The sequence below is a fragment of the Arachis hypogaea genome, chromosome 3 (assembly GCF_003086295.3).
Source record: "Arachis hypogaea cultivar Tifrunner chromosome 3, arahy.Tifrunner.gnm2.J5K5, whole genome shotgun sequence".
In the NCBI taxonomy this organism is placed as follows: Eukaryota; Viridiplantae; Streptophyta; class Magnoliopsida; order Fabales; family Fabaceae; genus Arachis; species Arachis hypogaea.
The window spans coordinates 1,564,212-1,584,133 of record NC_092038.1 but is presented as its reverse complement, the minus strand read 5'-3'; the positions used below and the strand labels follow the sequence as shown (position 1 = coordinate 1,584,133).

Sequence of the window (19,922 nt, the reverse complement as noted above, 5' to 3'; positions counted from 1 at the left end):
TCTAACCAACGGCACCGTTTTGAGCAAATTTTGGAAAACCGGTCGGGTCTCGGTTCGGTTCAACCGACCGGTTCTCGACCGGTTCGATGGTCCAACGACGGTTTCTGAATCTTTCGGTTTTGATATATGACCGATTCGTTTTATATATCGGTTTACAGTTCGACCGACCAGTTCAAACCGGTTTTCAGAATCTTGGTCTGAATCGCTTTTCTCCTCGATTCACGATTTGATCGGTTCGACCAGTCAATTCGAACCGTTTTCAGAACTTTGCGTTTTTTTCTTATTCCAAAAATCCGGCCAGGTGACGGTTCGGTTCGACCGACCAGTTCTTGGCCGGTTCGACGGTTCAATTGAGCTTTTTGAAATTGGGAGTTTTAACATTTGTCCGAGTTGTTTTTTGTAACAGTTCATGGTTCAACCGGTTCAACCGGCCGATCCGAACCGATATATAGGAGTGTATACTAAAATAATATTGGTAGTTGTTATTTGTATTGCGCATATAAACTAGTGGCTGAAATAATGTAACTGTCAGAGAAGACAAAATTGGATCCCGACCGTCTGCCGTTTTGTATCACATATGTTTATTTAGACAAAGTTGACTGCTTAAAAAGAGTAAGTTTATATCATTTTAAATTTATATTAGCAAATATTGGCATAAAATAATTTTAATAACTAAAATGACTTTCTCTTGATTAGGTCTTTATCCCTGTATCTGAAATTACTAACGAAGGTCATGAACACTGGTATCTCATAGTGATTGATCGTGTTAAAAGACAAATCATTTTGCTAGACCCATTACCCATTGAGAAACAATTCAAGCGAAAGAGGACAGCCTTAAAATTAGTAACTATATTTTTCTTTTTTTTGTTAATTATCTACATATATGACTAAAAAAGCAAACTCTAACATAGATATAAACAGGCCATTTATTTGGACGAGGTATTGGAAGATCGTTCATTCTATGACTTTGAGATCACTCTAAATCTGATTTCTTCACAATTTTAATTTGAAGTTCCAGAAGGCCTTCGGACTCTCGAAACTGGATCGTAAGATCGTATAATTAGTAGTTATTGATATGAAATTTATGTAATTATATAATACTCTGTTAGGATTTGGTTGAATTAGTCCCACATTGCTTAGGATAGCAAATGGAGTGGGTGGCCTAGGCTATAAATATGAGGCTAAGTTCTCCATTTGTTTTTGCACCAGTCAGAAACACTTTAAGCTTGTATCTGATTTTTCTTTTCCTCTGTACTCTTTGATTAGAGAGTGTTGTGAGGTGTAGTTAGATATTTGCTTTGAAAGAGTGTGGGTGTACTGGGGTGCCGGTGAGAGAAAGAAGTCTATGTGTTGTAACAATTTTCACATAGTGATATTCTCTGGTTGTCATTTGACAACGGCCGTGGTTTTTTCTCCGGTAATTGGAGTTTCCACGTTAAATTCTTGTGTTGTGATTGTATCTATTTTATTTCTCTGTCAAAGGTGTTTTCTCAAGGGGAATGGTGTCTTATTCCCAACAAGTGGTATCAGAGCTTCGGTTCGGTGGGATTTATTCTTAGTATGCTCTGTGGTTGCAGCCTAGTCTGACCTTCCACATCAGAAAAGAATTTTGTCCTGTGGCTTGAGGTTGATCTTTGGTTGCTGTTGTTGTTGCTGGAAGGCAGTGTGACTCTGTGAGAGTGCAGTTTGGAAAAGGTTCTGGCTAAGGAAAGACTTGGTATTTAAGTGTGTCCATTGTGACCCACCTCTCTTTCCTGGGGACCCTTCCTAGTGCACGGTCTACAGTTGAGTTATAATATTCCAGTATACGGTTGCAACAATGTCAGGATATTCAAGTGCTGTGAAGCTTGAAATAGAGAAATTTGATGGAAGAATCAATTTTGGCTTGTGGCAAGTACAAGTCAAGGATGTGTTGATACAATCAGGTTTGCACAAGGCGTTGAAGGAGAAGATCTCTGGTTGCTCTCTCTATGAGAGAAGATGATGTTCTCTAGAAGACAAGAAGTATCCTCATGGTATTACCGCACTGCCATGGATAAGGATAAGTTGTGGCAATCAGGTCCACAATTGCACACGGGCATTGGTTGGCGTTGAGATGCAAGGTGTGTGGCGGAGTTAGGTCGATGGCTGAAGAACTTCCAGGAAAAGCCAATTTGGAAGTTGCACCATGAATTTTCAGCAAGGTTTCGATCTGTACCAAGGCGAAATTCTTGGAGTGGTCTAATTCCAAGTGAGTATACTTTCATGGTGGAGTATGATAGTTCTCTGAACTATGATTGTCGGTATAGACAATGGCAGCAAAGAATTGTCGGTGTTGACAATGGAAGCTGAAGATGTGTGACTATTTCAATCAAGGTGGAGATTGTTAGGATTTGGTTGAATTAGTCCCACATTGCTTAGGATAGCAAATGGAGTGGGTGGCCTAGGCTATAAATATGAGGCTAAGTTCTCCATTTGTTTTTGCACCAGTCAGAAACACTTTAAGCTTGTATCTGATTTTTCTTTTCCTCTGTACTCTTTGATTAGAGAGTGTTGTGAGGTGTAGTTAGATATTTGCTTTGAAAGAGTGTGGGTGTACTGGGGTGCCGGTGAGAGAAAGAAGTCTATGTGTTGTAACAATTTTCACATAGTGATATTCTCTGGTTGTCATTTGACAACGGCCGTGGTTTTTTCTCCGGTAATTGGAGTTTCCACGTTAAATTCTTGTGTTGTGATTGTATCTATTTTATTTCTCTGTCAAAGGTGTTTTCTCAAGGGGGAATGGTGTCTTATTCCCAACATACTCTAATATAGCTTCCTCAATATGTAGGAGTGACGCGGATGTGTGGGTTGCAAGTTGGATGATAGCTTGTTTTGAAGATGATCATTTTAACATAAAGGTAATGTTATGCACTAATCTTTTCCTTCGTTCTTTCTTTTATATTTAGGTAGTTAAGCCTAATGTGTAATTATTCAAATTTTATTAGGTGGATGATGGGGTTCGTATGAAGATTGCAGTCTCACTCGTGTTAAAGAATCATAAAATGATCAGCTATAAGATCAAAGAAAATGCTATTGAAAATCTTAATAAGCTGTATGATAATCACCATCGTGATGATTATGAATTTTCACAAGATTAGATTTATAACATAGGATATTTATTATTATTTTTATTTTTATTATTTTCTTGTGGGCATATGAACCATCTAATGACATACCATATTATATTTTGTTTACGTTTGTGTTGTTATTTGTTTGCCGAATTATTTAATGTCTCCATTTGACTATGTATGAATTTATACTCTTTTGGTGATTGAAATTTAGTTCTATTATACTCTTTTATACTCTTTTAGTTCAGTGGCATCGTCTTTCTTGAAAGCATGTTTCTCTTGGGGGGATGACCCTACTCTTTTATAATCATGAGAGTCTAAGGCAGAGGCTCCTTCTGATGATAAGTCTGAGCAACCTTTTGAGACTAAATCTGTGCTACCTGCTGAAGCTATGTCAGCAGCAGATTCTGCGGACAAGGCTGAGCCACCACTTGAGGACAAAAGTGAGAATCAAGAGGCGGTTCCTGAGGGTATTCCACAGCAATATGGCTGCTATTTCACCTATGAAGTTATATGTGCCTTTTGAAAATTGAGTGTATTTGAATCAGTTGTTTTCATTGCTGCCAGGACATACCCCGAACTGGCTTATATTTATGAATAGGTAACCTCGTGTAGAATCTTTCAAACCTCCTAACAAAGAACCAACGTCCCCTATCTTGTCTTGATTGTGTTCATGGCTCATTGAAATATCTGTTTGTATGGTTAATGGTTGAAATATGCTGCCAGCCTATGCTTGGCACTTTAGTTCACTCGCTGACTTGCCTGCTGATTGGGTAAAAATCAATGTGCAAAAAACTGTAAGTAGCTTATCTTGTGTTCAAGTAGAATATAATTTTTATATGCAATTTCCTCATTGCAATGGAAATTTTTGTGTGCAGAAGGATTGCTTTGAGGTATATGCTTTAGTTCCTGGTCTACTTCGAGAAGAGGTAACAGCATATATTAGGAAAGAGAAGAGGTATATGCTTTAGTTCCTGGTGAAAATGTAACAGATTTCAGTCTGACATCTGCTGCATTGGATACTAATTCGAAAGGGAAGGACAAGATTAGGTCTGATCAGGATGAGGATGAAATTATAACCCCTTCTGATGCTGTTGTGGGTGAAACATGTGAAGGGGAGTCTATAATGGCAGTTAAGGATGCAATGAATGTTGGCTTGTCAACTGTATCAGATCCCCACAAAGCTGAAGTGATGCCAGATATATTGCCTGAAAATAAGATATATGCTGATGAAAATGTGAGAGATTGCGTTTTTACATCTGAACTGGGGACTAGTTTGAAGGGAAAGGATGAGATCAAAACATATGTTGAAGAAGTTGAAATTATAGTCCCTTCGGATACTGGTATTGGTGAAAATGAAGATGACTCTGCAATATCAGTTAGAGATGCAGTTAACTTGGATCCTCAAGTGGCTGGTGGAGCTGTTAATCTGAAGGAAAAAGACAGTGCCGAGTTCCCTTCTGTGCTTGGCCAAGATGATTCCCCACTTGGTTCAAATTCTGTTGTAATAACAAATGCTTCAATACGTGATATACAGTTAGAGTCTGCTCATGTTCAGTTTTCTAATTCTTGTGATGCTCAGACTTTACTTGAAAAGGAAGAAGAAAATACTAATTCTAATATCCTTCCTACAAGTGTTGATAAAACTGAAGAATCGCCTTCAGCTCAAGCTCTAATAACGACACTGCAAAAGAATAGAACTCACCGGCAAGATATCCTACGGAAATGAAGAGGGAAAAGAGGAAAGCCAAGAGCAGACCATATTGGATACAATTAGTATGTTGCTCATCAGAGGATCTTCAGAGAAGGCAAAAAACTGCCATATGATGGTTATGGTTATAGTTATAGTTATTTTCATGCTATTTGGGATCTTGTCTGCTTCTAGAGTTGAGATATATATTTTGATCATGCATCTCATTCAATTAATTCGATTTATGTGTATTGGTGTAATTCGACTTAACTAGATTCGATTTACATGAAATTATTTAGAACAGACATATAACCAATTTGAATTTGGGACATCTGTTTAATTTTGATCTTCAAACAATTTATTGAAGTGAATTACCCTAGTTTATTGGAATAATCTTTAAAGTTATGTCTGCCTTGAAAATATGGAATTTCTTATAGTTTTGCTTGCCAAACAAAACAATGTACTGCGCATAATTGGAATATGGACCCATGTGTGTCATGAGTGTGGCTGCATGTAGTAGTGTCTCTGAAAATTGAAAATTGAAATCGCTTATTCGCTTTATCTTGTACCACCTATAAAGTAGTTTATGACTATGAATTGGATACATTCTTCTTAAGTAAGACAACTTAGGGGTAAAAATGGAATAATATTTTTTATGCATCAGCTTCATGTGTGATTTACATTACTAACAAAAACTAAGGAAGATATGCAATTGTTTTGAAAGATTAGTACCAAACATCATCACAAACTGCTTTGATTGAATAAAATAATGGCTTTTGGAATTCAATTAAAGGAATTGGAGCCACCAAAGAACTCTCCTTGTTTCAATTTATATACAACATGGCAACCTCCTTCATAAGACCAAAGGTACTTAAATACCTCCTTCATAAGACCAAAGGTACTTAAATATCTCATTGAGAAATCAAGGCTTCAAAGAAACTGATTTGGAAGCATCTAGATGGTTAAGGCGACATGTCCCTAAAAGGAACTCCGGAAGCTCTTCCGGCGTATTCCCCTTAACAACACATAAAACACAGTAGTCAATATCATATTCTGAGCCGACATATCATCCATTTACCATTGGCCAGGTATAGGTCCTAGCCAATCATGAACGAATGGTATGTTGACAGTACATAAATACGTTCAATAACACCCTTCTAGAGGAAATGGTGACAATTACTTCAAAATAAAAAGGAACGTGATTGTTATTTATACCTGTATTAGAAAGGCCATTTCAATAACTAGATGATTGAGGTATCCAAGGACAAGACTTACAACACCTCTTGCAACAGTTGACGATCCAATATCAACCCCAAGCTGAAAATAGATGTCATCATTTCAACATCAGCATTCTTTCAAATCATTGTAAGATGATTGAGAGTTTAACATGTGATGCATGCATACCACAAAAGTTCCAATCATTCACTTCCTTTCAACTTATTTTAAGGTTTTCTTCATGGACCACATAAATGCAAAGAAAGAGAGAACCTTTTAATACCCTAAATCTTTATCTTCATTCCCTTGGTCTAATTATTAGTTCAAAATTTACCTCCAAATAGTTCTTCCCTTGGAAATAGTTAATTTCCAATGCTTGACCAATTAAGCATGCCTTCTTTCCCACACTTTGTTTTACTATCCACGAACCCTGAAACATGATTTATGACACATTCAACATTTCAAATAACGCGCAAAGGAGAAGAAAACATAAGTTTGGTTGTGGATGAAAATATAACCATTGGGGATCAGAGATTCTAATATATATATAGAACCAGTGATGACTTCTACCAACCTTGGATATGTATGGTATGAGTTTAAATCTTGAATTTCGGTAGGTATCATCACCCTTGATAAAACTCTCAAGCAAAGGGGTATCTTCAACAGGTGTAGTCATCATGTAATATAATGCCAGGTTATATGTAGTTGCACCTGGAACCTGGTCCGTATAAACAATCAAATTAGTTTTAATTATGTCGAGTTTTAAGTAAGAACAACATAAACAGATGAATATTAACCAACCTGAATGTTTACAATGAAGAAGAACTCGGGCCCACCCTTTGCTGCATATTTCTGTATCATCAGTTGATTTTTCTCAGTCAATATGTTAATCATAAGTTGAAAATGCATTGCCTGAATATTATCAACATTTGGAACCGAAAATCATTAGAAAAATAACGGACCTGCACAATGCTCTCTGGTCGGCCACCAAGATCATCTTCTCTTTTATCAGATCTCAGCCAGTCTGCAGCAACCATTTGCATCAAGGTTCCCTTTGCCTTAACCTAGTAGTTGATTACCCCCATAAAGGAATAAATTTGTACAAACAAATATAAGCCATAACTGACTGGCACATGAAATGATACAAATGCACTAAAAGAATGGAATAAAACAGAACATTCACAAGCAGCAGTGGATCCTTTGTGAATGACATAATTAAAGTACCTTTTTTTCCCTTTTTGTCCCTATATTTATCTAAGTGAAATGAACATTTTTCACGTATACCTTCTGGCGGTCTTCGAGGTAATTTGCCCCACGAATCAGGAAAGTGGAAGGATCTGCTTCTGCCCAGCTGCAAGGTAATGTACAAGAGGAATCTTTTGGAAGAGTTGATCCATAGGCGCATAAGGTACTTTCTTCTCTGACCATTTCGTGTAAGTCCACATAACCCTTCTTCTGAACTGCATTGTATGGTGCCTAATATTGTTAGCTATAGAAGAATAAAATCATGGATAATCTTGATATGTCATACATATTATATTAATCACCTGCAAGATCATGCAATTTTTTCACAAAATTAGCAGCTGTTGACAACTTAGGTTGACGCAAGTCCTGAAACAATCAAATTCACAGGAGAAAAATGCCAAGTTTAGCATAGTTTTCCAACTAAAAGTACAAGACAAGTGCACTACATGCATTATAAGGGTTATAGACTTATAGCTAAAATATGCCAGAGGACAGTATGACTTGAGACTGTTGGTGAATATACTTATTGCAAGCATCTGATGAGTCATAAAGAGGTAATAACATGCTAAATTTCTAGACTATAATATCAAACAGCTTTTTACCGGAGACTTCTTGTGACTACAATCAGGCATCCATCCATTTTCCGACTCGTCACTGTCTGATGGTTCTGGAACATCAAAAAACTCATCATCAGCATCATTTAGGCTAACAAGGGTTGCATGCTCTGATTGTGTTTGATCTACTACTCCATCTGAGATATGTTGGGCATTCTCATCTACTGCCTGCCTTTGGCTATCAGAGTTGACATCTCCTTCCTTCAAACTAAGCCCGATGCTTCTTGTCAACTCTCCAGATGAACTATCAGATGAACGACAATTCCCACGTCTAGCTTTAAATAACTCCCGCAATGCTATAAGAACATGCAAAATATAGATCGTCGTAATCTTTGACTGTAATATAATACAGTCTAACAACATAAAAAATACATGTTGGCAAATGGCATATAACATTCATGTCATTAATATAAAGTTATCAATAGAAAAGAATTTTAAAAAAAATAATAATAAGAGATTACCAGCAACTCTCTCAAGCATACGAATGGTCATGGAATGTGTTGATGAAGGCTTAAGATAGGATTTCCAGAACTTCCAATCAATGGCAAGCATATGTTTTACGACTGATTGTTTTCCATTGCTCACTGGTGATATAACATAACCTCCACCTACAAAAGAACGCATGTGGTCACAATCATAACTTTTTTTTAGTTAGCTGTCTTTCTAGCAAAACGTAGGCACCAATGAACAATGACACCGACATACATAGAGAAACATTCAAGAATAAGTGAACTATTTTAGTTCAGAAGAAGAAGACCAAGACCAAGGAACGTCATAATTTCAAGTAGTAATGCCTAATTTATCTAGAGATACAGTGCAGAAAAAGCTGATAGCATGAGCTAGAAATGTTCATATTCTAAAGTTTAAGCATACATTACTTTTAAGCCATGCACGTACACAGCCTTTCTGTGGCCGACACTTCTTGTGATACACAGAATGGTAAAGAATAACTGTGTCAAGAAAAACCAAATGTAGTTAGTTTCAATATAATCTGTGTGTATTTTCAGCCAGTTTCTTCCACATATGACTCTATTACCATAGGTTCCATCATCTTCTCTCCTCCAATAACGCTGCAACAAGAAATCTCTTGATTTTGATCCCCTGTAAAGCAGGACATGCAATCGTTAAACTACTGCTAGGAAAGACAGGTACGATATAATGCCTTGAAACAAGTAGTGATACATAATCAGCATTGAAGGCTTCATGTTTGAATCTTACCAAGGCAACCAATCCCTATACAGCTCTTTGTGAATGATGTCAGTGTGACCATCTACGTGCTCAACCACACTGCCTTTGTAGAAACAGAAATCCCATCTGCGAGTCAATAAACAATAGGCATAGAAACAAACTCAATAATACCATAATGCAAATGGCAACAGTAATCGTGGCTTATAAAATTACACTTTTTAAAAGGCTCTGACCTATCCGATTACAATTTTTATTTGAAGACAATGAATCTTTATTTAATGTTGTGGCCTATGTTTTCAAACAAAGCATCCAATGAGAAGATATGTGCGGAAAATGGGAACAACATAAAAAGTCTACTATAAGAATGCCATGTGAACTTAATGGACTTACGCTGATCTTGAAGGACCAAGTGACATAAGAGTCTGGAAAATGGCTTCGGAACTTCCATCAACCACACCAACAGCCATGATTGCAGGGTGATCATCCCACTTCTGATGATGTGACCATATGCAAAAAATTCAAATTCAACCATAAATATTGTTTGAATGATATAAAAGGAATCTCACAGGGATAGAACGTCAGCAGAGAGGGTTCTCATTAGAATATCACAAGCTTATTATGTCAATGAATCAGCAGCGAAGCAAGCTCAAATTCATCCCACAGAACCAATCATGAATTAATCATTGATTACTATAGGGTTAACATTTCATCCGTATTTTTCTATCTTCTGAACACTATTTTTTGGAACAGAAATCCTACCAACCTTCCCACGTGAATCCCTTTCTTTTGCTTCCTTGAATAGTCGCAATCCTACATTACATTTACACCCACAAAAAATGTATGTGCAGATTTTAGATCTTTAGAAAGAAACAATTTTCTTTTTGAAACAGAACAGACTTAAATCCTTACCATTTTGGCAACCAAAGATTATCCAAGATGAAGGAGCAACGACATCAGATGAACCAATGGTCCAATCTACAGAGCCAGAGTGAGTCGTATTGGACAACCCACATAATCTGCAAGCATAGCATGAGAAAAATGATCAAGGGCATGGAGAAAACAGCACTAGTGATCTTTAATCAGACAAATTAAGAACTTTCATTCATAAAGAACAATGCATGGTAGATGAAAATTTAAGCTGCTAGACCTAAATGAGTGCCATCTTCTCTTAGAACTAGCTACAACATTATCTCGTGTACAAGGAGCACCCTGCACAGTGAACACACAGTTCATAACAACAGTTTCTTCGTTGAATATGAAATAAAACTAAAACACCCTAAAAATCCATTCAAGTTGTAGGCATACCTTCAAAGAAGATTCTTGAATGGAGTGAATCCACCTTGCTGCTTCTTCAGGACAGCTTGCTCCTAACTATAATCAATTGTTAACATTCACACTTCATAATTTTACATTGTACCAAACTCTCAAATAATAAAAATGCCAGTAATAGCAAAAAGGCCTCAAGTTTCTTAAGCATGATAACTAGTTAAAAACCACCAGAGCAGCTCTTTATCATGGGCTTGACTTGTACCTACTAGTCTACTACCTACAACATAATTCGTACAATAGTGATGTGAGTATATCTATGGTTACACACATATTTTTTATCAAAAAAAAAAAAAAAAATCCATCATACTAAGTATAGCTAATTGGATTGAACAATGTCATTGTGACTGATCATAACTAAATCAATAGATAAAAATGCTTTTCAGTGGATGAGGTTCACTCTACTTATTGGACTAATCCCCAATTTAACTTTTAGTTTTTGCATTCTTTAGACCTGCCCAGGAATCAGCTAATATGGCTGCCTAACATCGAAGATCTTGGCATCCACTCAACCAACCCAATGCTTATGGATCAACCTGATCTAGATAGTTCTAAAAAAAATGAATGGAAAAAAAATGGTGAAAATGTGAAGAAGTCACCTTTAGTTGATTGCTGTGATTGGAAGTGCTGTAAAGGGTGAACATGAAAAACACCTGAAGGAAGAAAAATAAAAATTGGTGAAAACAATGAAGGATGATGAAAAATGAGATCAGAGTAAAAAAATTATGATAATGATAAGAAAAGGAAGTTACTTTTCTGTTAATGGTTTCTCTGCCATTATCAAGGACCCGAATGGTGGAGTCAAGAACAGCACTTCTGAGAGGAAGAAGGTCGTGGTGGTTGTTGTTGTTGCGAGAAAGTGAAGGAGGGTACTTGTAACTTCGAAGATGGTGACCCTTTAGCACGAAGTAGCGCTTTCTCGAGAACTGAAGCCCCAAACGGTTGGATTGTATGAGGTATAACCACCCTTCCATTATCATTGGTTTTGTTCCACCATCACCAACACTTGCAGTTGCAGTTTCTCTGCTACCCATTTTGTCGAACACCTTGAGTTCAAGAAGAGAAAACAATTGCACCAACACCAACCACCACCTTAAAATTTCGTAGGTGGTTGTGTTTTGTGTTGAAGGTGGAGGGATTTATGTAACTACTAACGTTTGAAGGTACATTGGAATCGCAGAAGAGAACAATGCATGGAATCAATCAATCATATGTACTTCGTTCTCTCTCTTGTCATATAAATAAATAAATAAAAATTAAGGAATTAGAATTTTGCAAAAAAAAAGAAGAAAAAAAAAAGAGAGTAAAGTAACACCTGGTAATTTCAACCAATGTCTAATTAACTCTTTAAAAAAAAAAATCTCTCTTAGATCTTCTATAATAGCAAATGATAAATGTATTTCTAATAACTTATTATGTGATTTTTTAGTCCAAAATAGCATTATTTTTATGTTCATATGATAATAATAATAGGATACACATTTTAAATAATAAAATATATAAAAATAATTTTATTTTATTTTATATTATTTATTAACGAAAAGACATAATATATTTTTTGTTTGTTATTATAAAAGACTTAATTAGTCTAAAGTTAAAATTTTTTAGAAATAAATTGTCACTTTACTAAAAAAATATAACATTTAGATATTAAGGTATTTAATATAAAATATATTTTATTAAAAATAAAGTAATAAATAAATTCTTAAAAATTTATATTTTAAATAAATTAGTCCCTAAAAAAATATCAATAAAGTATTTTAAGATAGCAAATATACATACATTAGTTCAAATTAAAATCTTTTATCCTAACATAAGAGTTAATTTAAAGATTGTGGGTCCATAGCTAAAAAATTTTATAGGTACTTTTTTATTTTAAGAATTTATTTGTCTGAAGTATAAATTTTTATGAATTTATTTGTCACTTTACTCTTTTATTAAAAAGTTTAAGAATTAAAGTTTTCAATGTTTTATAATTTATATATTGGAAATAAATAAGTTTAAATATTTATAAAAAATATTATATTTATATAAAAAATAACTACTAAATTAACTATTATATATTTATGTATAAATATATATATATATATATTATTTTATTTATTTTTAATGTGTATATTTTAATATATATTTTATATAGATGATTGATTTAGTAGTTACTTTTTTTATGTATACGTAAAATTGTTGAATATTTTATTTTAAATGATCATAACAATATTGTTAAGAAAATTGTTAGGGGAAAAAAATGAAGTTATTAATTTAGAATTTAGTTAAGTTATCTGGTTTGTGCTTTGGGAGTGTAACTCATTTGGATGTTGTATATGTATATACTCACAACCACCATTGCTTCCTAAGCAATACAAATACATAACTACATGAAAAATTATTTTAAGGACTTAATTAAGTTTGTAGTAATAATGCATAAAATGTTGACTTTATGTACCAAATAAAATACTTCGGAAGCAAGACATGGATCACACAACCTTCAACTTTCTACCTTTATTTGTAGTACTATTTTTTAATTAATTCATATCAACGCGTATTCTTCTGCTTTTCTTTCTTTTTTATTTTTTTGGTCCTTTACAATTTAGTATATTATTATATCTATCAAAGAAAGAAAAGAAGAAAAAGGTGTGGAATGATGTTGACTATTAGATAAGTGGGTCAAGAAGTCATAATAGAGTGATTAATCCTCTGATTATGATTAATTTTGTATTTAGTGAGTGGAATACGTAGATAATGACTTTATTTGCATTAGGAGTCACATCATTGTGTGATCACAAATAGGGTATTCAAATTCAAACCGATTTAAATTAAACCGTTCATCCAATCCAATTTAAATCGAAAACCAATTAAAACTGTACTAATTCGGATTTGATTGGATTCTATTTTTTGCAAACCGCTGTATTGGATCGAATTTCGAATCTACTTTTCATAACCGATCCAATCCAATCCAAACCGCACAATGTGCTATACTATTATTATTTTATTATTATATTTATAATTATATTTATAACATAATCAATTTGTTATACATTTTTCTATTATTCATGTATTATTATTATTTAATAAATATTTTATGTTCAAAATATTATTTATTTCTTTATTGTAACTAACCTATAATTTTATTTCTATTGTTATGTTATTGTTGGCTTTTTAAGATATTGTTAAAACTTGTTATGTCATTGTTGATTGTTTAAAATTTGATGTTGAGACTTGTTATATGCATTTAATTTTTTTATTTAAAAAACCGCAAATTCAAACCGATCCAAACCGCTTGTAATCGAATCGGATCGGATCGGCTTTTCAAAAAAATTCCATCCAATCCAAATCGCACCGCACATAAATTAAGTATTAAGATCGGATAACTTTTTCGCTTAAAACCGAACCAAACCGCACCGCAAACACCCCTAATCACAAATACATGGGGATTTTTTTTTTTGATATTTCTTGTTATTTTTATTTCTATAATAAAATATGAACCTTCATTTTGATATCATATATAAGATTAGATAATGGTATAAAAAATTATTAAGAATTTATATTCTTAGTGCATTTAAATTAAATCTATTAAAATTTAAAATAGAAGAAATCAGCAAAAGCATATTATAATTTTATTGAAAAAAATGAGATTTTTGTAATTATATCTTGCTATTTTGATTTTTGATATGCATTATTTTTTTATTTATAAAGGCAGAGATTCTTAATAGATTAACGATCAAGCTAATTTATTTAGCTAAAGGACATTATTCGACATGTCTGCCAAATGATATTGTTGCATAATAATAGAGCACAACTAAGAGAAAAATTAAAGAATAAGAATGTCATAATAATGGATAAAATAAATTCTCATGACATGATAGCTGGCATATTCTAATTGGCAAGTTGACCATACCAAATTAAATCATACGAAGAAGGATAGTATCAACTAGTAGCGTGGTATATTAGGTAGCGTTTCGAGGAGAGATTGAATTCAGAGACCGAAATAAGTTTTGGTATTGTGTTTGATATAAAGTGAAAGATAGAGATTGAAATAAAAGTAAAGTTTAAATTTAATTTATATAAAAAATAAAATTATAATTAATTAATTAAAATAGAGATATTTTAGATGTAAAATTAAAGTTTTAGCTTCTGTTTCAAAAAATATCAGTTCTCTGTATTCTCACTTTTTAGAGTTATTAAAATATTAAAATTTTGAAGAAAGAAACTAAAATTTTAATACTAATCTATAGACCAACAAATATAATATTAAATCTCAATTTCTCAATCTCTATCTCAATACTTCAAAATAAACATTACCTTAATTATATCATCAAGCCATTTGATCAAGGTAGTAATAGTACTTTAATTTGAAGTTTAGTGGAGCATAATACAATATTTATTTTATTCCTTAAGAGAATAATATTAAATTATACTACAAAGTTCCCAGAAGATAAGGGGCTGTTTGAATCTCAATTTTGGTTGAATAGGTTTGTTTTATAATCTCAAACTGAATAGCTTTTCAATGCTGTTTTCTTTAAGTATTAAAAAGCAGAGAATAATGGGAAAATTGGTGTACAATGGAAACTTGATTTTGAATGGTCTTAATAATTGTGACAATTTAGGTTTAGTTGAGATTTAACACTCTACAATTTAGTTTATTTTTTCATACTATTAACAGTAAATTATTATTTTTATATATACAAATTAAAAATATTAATAAATTTATCTATAAATAAAATTAATATTTAAATTCATTTGGATACTTTTATAATATAGGGATCATCTTTTATTAATATAGAAATAGTTTTGCTCATTTATAAGTATTTTGGATTTTTATGGATAAAAATTATAACTTATTCTGCTGTGAGAGGAACCTTTCATGTCTAAATTGATAAATACTCAATCATATGAAGTATTTCTCCATAAACAATGCATGGAAATATAAACTAAATAAAACAATAGCATGTGCAAATCCATCCTCTCCTTTTCTTTTTTTTTTTGGTTGAAAATGCAACATTGTATATCTATCTATGGCTAAGGTATTGAGAATAATGAATAGTATAGCAATGAAGCACAATAATTGGAGTAACTCTAAACTTTAAACTTTCCATTAAAATAAGATAACAATTTCATTAATAGTTTAATACTACTTTGTGTGTGTTATATATAACATATACATTATTAATAAGAGTAATTTAGTGAGCTACACTAAAGTTATAAAGTAAGGTTTATTTTCTGCTATCGAAGATTGAGGATTGAGATTTAATATTATTTTCAATTTCTTCAGTACTTCTAAAAAATTGAAATACATAAGATTAGAATTTTTTGAGATAGAGATTAAAATTTTAATAATATTTTTTTAAAATACTTTTATTTAACTTTTCAAATTTCAAATTTACTTCTTAGTCTCCATATTTATCTTAAACTAAATATAATACTAAAACATAGTTTAATCTTTATCTTTTAATCTCTATCTCTCAATCTCAATCTTTCAATCTTAGTCTCAATCTTCGATCCAAACACCGCCTAAAAAAGCATGTTACTTCTTAATTTTTATACAACAGAATCTTTGTTTATTGATTTCAGAGGCTCATTATTCTCTTTTTCGTTTAATAAAAGTGTTGACCGTCTTTGTCTTTTACCTGTAAAAAATAATGTAATAAATAAATAAATTATTACAAACTTCAAGAATATATATATAAGAATTTACATTAATAAAATTAATATATATGTTAATTTTATTATATAGATAACATCTTTGTTGTAAAATCAGATATAGATGGATAATTATGAAAATATTAATTTTTTTATTTTTTTCATCTTTTAAAACACTTGCCAAACACAATAAAAAACACTAAGATCATAATTAAAAAGCAAAAGAAAACTGAAGAAAGAAAAGAGAGTGTGACCTGAGATGGCAATGGAGGATCCATTGATTGATTGTTTGTTTGTATTGTCTTGAATGCAGAAATAAGAGTACAAGGCCATACCAAAAATGGCAACAAGAATGCCAATGATGTTTCTAAAAGTGAAAGGGTCCTTTAATATTAAGTAGCCAACTCCTAGAACAAGGCAAGTCTTGAGATGCCCTAGAACTTGATAGGTTACTGGTGATGTTTTTCCAATCACTAAAAATGTGCTGAAGTTTACTGATACAGCTATTATACAAGATAATACTATGAATACCTGAAAAAAAAAACATAATAAGAAAATAATTAGCTTAGGTCAAATAAATTTTATTCAGTATAAGTTTAATCGAAATTCAATCAGATATAATAAAATAATATATTTTTACGTAAAAAAATAATTAAAAAAATAATTAAAAAATATTTTTTTTCAACTGGTTTCTTAATAAAATCCGAACCGATTTAACTTAATCATTGTTTTTTATTGAATTTTTGTAATTAATGTTGTTGTTTGAATTGAACTGATTCGTGGTTGATTTTAGGTTGAATCGACCGGTTTAATCTAATTTTCAGAATTATATCGAGAATTATTTAAGTAATAGGTGTGAATATTAGTTTGGTGTTAATAGTATATAATAAAATTTCAATTGACATTAGAAAATGTATTATTGCAATAATACATTAAAATTGAATTTTGCATAAGACAGAGGGATTAAGGATTGGTATTTGATATTATTAGTTACCAAGACCATAGGAGTGTAATTGAAGGCAAAGACATTTTTGTTGACAAGCATTTGATCCACAAGAGGGCCTGTTAGAAATAGAATTGCTGCTTGAAATGGAGCAGATTGGTAGAGAAGCTGAGTGGAAGACACATTAAGCTTCTTCTGTATGGTGCTGGTAAGCTGAATTCAAAACTAAGTTAAGAAATAAAAACAATAAGGTTAATTTAATAAATAGGTTTAATTATTTTATTGGTCTTAATAATTTTATCAAATTTTTAATTAGATCTTTATTTTTTTTAATTTAATCTCTACACTGCTTTTAATTTTGTAATTAGATCATTTCTAATGTAAAAAATATTAGAGTTAACTGAATATTTTTCTTCAAATTGAATGTATCTTTAATTAAGAACCTAATTAGATCTTTTGATCATATATTTTTTAGAAGAAATATTCTGTTAATTTTAATATTTTTTATATGAAAATGACTTAATTATAAAATTAAAAGTAGTGTACGGACTCAATTTAAAAAACAAAAATATAAAGACATAATTATAAATTTGATAAAATTATAAGAACTAACCGAATAATTAAATTTACTAAATATAATAATATCTTAGTGAATATTTATTAATTAACTAAAGGATACAATTTGGCTAACACATGTTGTTATGATAGCTAGAACTGAAATTATTGTTCCAAGAAAATTGAGCTGAAGGTCTGTGATTGAAGCAATGCCAACTCCCAAAAGTAAAAGGGAGAGAGAGAATTTTATTTTTAGGCTGCACATAATTAGCAAAACAATTTTTAGTTACACAATAATATATAATATATAGTATACATTGTTCTCTGTGTTCAATTTCACTATTATGTTTCAAATAGTTTACACAAACTTGTTACCTGAACTCCTTTTTGAGAAAAACGGTTTCCAGCAATACTGTGAATGGTATAATTGCAAGTTTTGTCATCTGAAAAAAAAAAAGAAAAATAGGGTAAATAATATTTTAGTGTCTCATTCGTTTTTTTTTTTTTAATTTGACCCAACAGTTATTCTTATTATTATTTATTTATTTTTTTTTACCACACATTGACTTTATTATGATGCAAAATTAATTTTTATTCCACATTTGTTTCCTTTCTTGAATACAATGGGCCAATTTTTTGGACCTTGTTAACAACTTTTTTGTTTATTATTTTCTTTTTTGGGTCAGCAAAATGTTTAGGTCTAAAAAATTGTTGGGCCTATATTTAAACGTAAAAGCTAACTACCTTCATATCTTGGGCCAAGACAAAAATCATATCTTGGGCCTAAACTTCTACTACATGAAGAAGTATATATAAAACACCATGACCCAAGTCCAAAAAACACCATGACACAAAAAAAAGTACATATAAAAACAAAACATATGTTAATTACTTAATTAAGATAATTAATTAACCTGGTAGAATCCAATGGAATTGAAGCCAAGGCTCAAGTTGAGGAATCCAACAGAGACACCATTTAGAATGCCAAAAAGTATGACTGTCTTCATGTCAATGGGTTTGGCCTCAAAGAATTTAAGTCTTTTAGCAGCATAAAGTGTGCCAAATGTAACAATCATATGCCAACTTGTAAGAGTTGTAGCTGCTCCCAAAAAAATAATTAGCCAAAAAATCATATTAGAAATAAAATTATTAACATTGCATATATTTTATAATACACATCAAATATTTGTGTAAAATAACTTTATACTGACCGTGCATATAAATTAAATATTATTATATGCAGAATAAAATTATATATATTTAGTTACCAAATGGAAAGCCAAGGCTGCTCATCAAAGCTTTGTTGCAAATGACAATGGAGACTGAGGAAGCCACTGAAAGAAAAAGTGCACCAATCACACCTAATTGAAAGCTTGATGATATCTCTCCCATCTTTGCTGCAAAAATGATCAAATGGATAATTTTATATATAAATTATGAAGCATATATATCTTGATAAAATTAAACTAATTCAGGGTGCAAATTAAAGATATTAGTTAATTGTCTAATTTTGAGGAAAAGAAGATAGACTTCTTTTGAAGTCTGTCATTTGGAAAATCTAGAAAAGGGAAAAAAGGGGACATAATTGAAATAATACACCTTGATGAAAAAGAAAAAAAATTATTGTTGATATATGTATATTTAGTTATTTTTATGATAATAATAAAAAAAAACAATTTCAAGTCTCAGGACATCCTCAACTTAAACTTCAACGCATTTAAAAGAAGAAAGAAAAAAAAAAGGGGGTGGGATTGTTAAAATAACTCATCATTTTTTGTAATCAACAAGAAATTTTAATCAAAACCTACTGCGTTTAGTTGTATTCATAAGGAAATAAATTAAAAGCTACATGATTCTTCAAGTACTACTTGCAAGGATGTAGCCCGGAAAATAATCACAAAGTACAAATTAAATAAACATGATCCATAATCATATAGAGCTAATAATCAATTAAACTTGTTATATATGATGAGATATCAATCATGTCACTTACCTTATATATCTGAAGAATGTGGATAAATTGATATAATTAATAATTTGCAACAAAGTTGTTCTCAGCAGCAAGAGATAGATACAGAATTTTTTTTATGCCAATGTCTATGGCTTGTTGTGGAATAATGGCAGCTTCTTCCTCTGCCTTTTATATAAATAAAAAAAGAATGTTCGTTGAGTTTCAATGTTTTTTGGTTTGGTTTTCTGGATTGGGGTGTATGTCTGGTAACTCAATTGCAACTTAATTAACCAAAGTTGACGGTCATTTTGAAACAAAAGAAACAACGCATATATAACAATAATATAATCTTATCTTTTATGATAAATATGGACATCAATATCATTGTCCGGATTACTTTTTCCTTGTTAGTTATTAATTATTATATTTCTTTTGGATAGATCACACTACTCAATTACTTATCTCTCTA

At 31.6% G+C, this 19,922-nt stretch overlaps 3 protein-coding genes across 3 annotated transcripts; 1 reads left to right on the top strand and 2 right to left on the bottom strand.

Moving 5' to 3' along the window:
- Nucleotides 1–1,855: 1,855 nt before the first annotated feature.
- On the top strand, nucleotides 1,856–5,184 carry LOC112785973 (uncharacterized). Its single transcript, XM_029297508.2, has 4 exons — nucleotides 1,856–2,677; nucleotides 2,810–2,879; nucleotides 2,967–3,886; nucleotides 3,968–5,184. Exon 4 carries the CDS (start codon nucleotides 4,216–4,218, stop codon nucleotides 4,816–4,818), a length of 603 nt encoding a protein of 200 aa, XP_029153341.1. The 5' UTR covers nucleotides 1,856–2,677; nucleotides 2,810–2,879; nucleotides 2,967–3,886; nucleotides 3,968–4,215; the 3' UTR covers nucleotides 4,819–5,184.
- Nucleotides 5,185–5,504: 320 nt separating this feature from the next.
- LOC112785960 (protein ENHANCED DISEASE RESISTANCE 2) lies at nucleotides 5,505–11,786 on the bottom strand. The gene is made up of 20 exons (XM_025829385.3): nucleotides 11,120–11,786; nucleotides 10,967–11,020; nucleotides 10,347–10,412; nucleotides 10,189–10,250; nucleotides 9,951–10,057; nucleotides 9,805–9,851; nucleotides 9,432–9,532; nucleotides 9,072–9,167; nucleotides 8,890–8,954; nucleotides 8,732–8,803; nucleotides 8,315–8,461; nucleotides 7,842–8,149; nucleotides 7,542–7,605; nucleotides 7,279–7,454; nucleotides 6,957–7,058; nucleotides 6,796–6,846; nucleotides 6,569–6,712; nucleotides 6,329–6,424; nucleotides 5,995–6,096; nucleotides 5,505–5,794 (listed from the first exon to the last, which is right to left on the bottom strand). Exons 1-20 carry the CDS (start codon nucleotides 11,399–11,401, stop codon nucleotides 5,702–5,704), a joined length of 2,235 nt encoding a protein of 744 aa, XP_025685170.1. The 5' UTR covers nucleotides 11,402–11,786; the 3' UTR covers nucleotides 5,505–5,701.
- Nucleotides 11,787–15,571: 3,785 nt separating this feature from the next.
- LOC112769247 (UDP-xylose transporter 1) lies at nucleotides 15,572–19,743 on the bottom strand. Its single transcript, XM_025813703.3, has 8 exons — nucleotides 19,496–19,743; nucleotides 18,771–18,899; nucleotides 18,417–18,601; nucleotides 17,878–17,945; nucleotides 17,627–17,759; nucleotides 16,999–17,160; nucleotides 16,259–16,535; nucleotides 15,572–15,991 (listed from the first exon to the last, which is right to left on the bottom strand). Exons 2-8 carry the CDS (start codon nucleotides 18,892–18,894, stop codon nucleotides 15,903–15,905), a joined length of 1,038 nt encoding a protein of 345 aa, XP_025669488.1. The 5' UTR covers nucleotides 18,895–18,899; nucleotides 19,496–19,743; the 3' UTR covers nucleotides 15,572–15,902.
- Nucleotides 19,744–19,922: the final 179 nt, after the last annotated feature.

What these genes read in the sequence shown, in the direction of transcription:
- LOC112769247 (XM_025813703.3), bottom strand. Translation starts at nt 18,894, where the DNA reads ATGGGAGAGATATCATCAAGCTTTCAATTAGGTGTGATTGGTGCACTT. An exon ending in CAACATGTGTTAGCCAAATT is followed by an intron (nt 17,161 to 17,626) that starts GTATCCTTTAGT and finishes TTTTGAATTCAG; the next exon opens with CTTACCAGCACCATACAGAA. An exon ending in ATTACACTCCTATGGTCTTG is followed by an intron (nt 16,536 to 16,998) that starts GTAACTAATAAT and finishes TTTTTTTTTCAG; the next exon opens with GTATTCATAGTATTATCTTG.
- LOC112785960 (XM_025829385.3), bottom strand. Translation starts at nt 11,401, where the DNA reads ATGGGTAGCAGAGAAACTGCAACTGCAAGTGTTGGTGATGGTGGAACA. An exon ending in GAGAAACCATTAACAGAAAA is followed by an intron (nt 11,021 to 11,119) that starts GTAACTTCCTTT and finishes TTCTTCCTTCAG; the next exon opens with GTGTTTTTCATGTTCACCCT. An exon ending in TCATACCATACATATCCAAG is followed by an intron (nt 6,425 to 6,568) that starts GTTGGTAGAAGT and finishes ATCATGTTTCAG; the next exon opens with GGTTCGTGGATAGTAAAACA.
- LOC112785973 (XM_029297508.2), top strand. Translation starts at nt 4,216, where the DNA reads ATGGCAGTTAAGGATGCAATGAATGTTGGCTTGTCAACTGTATCAGAT.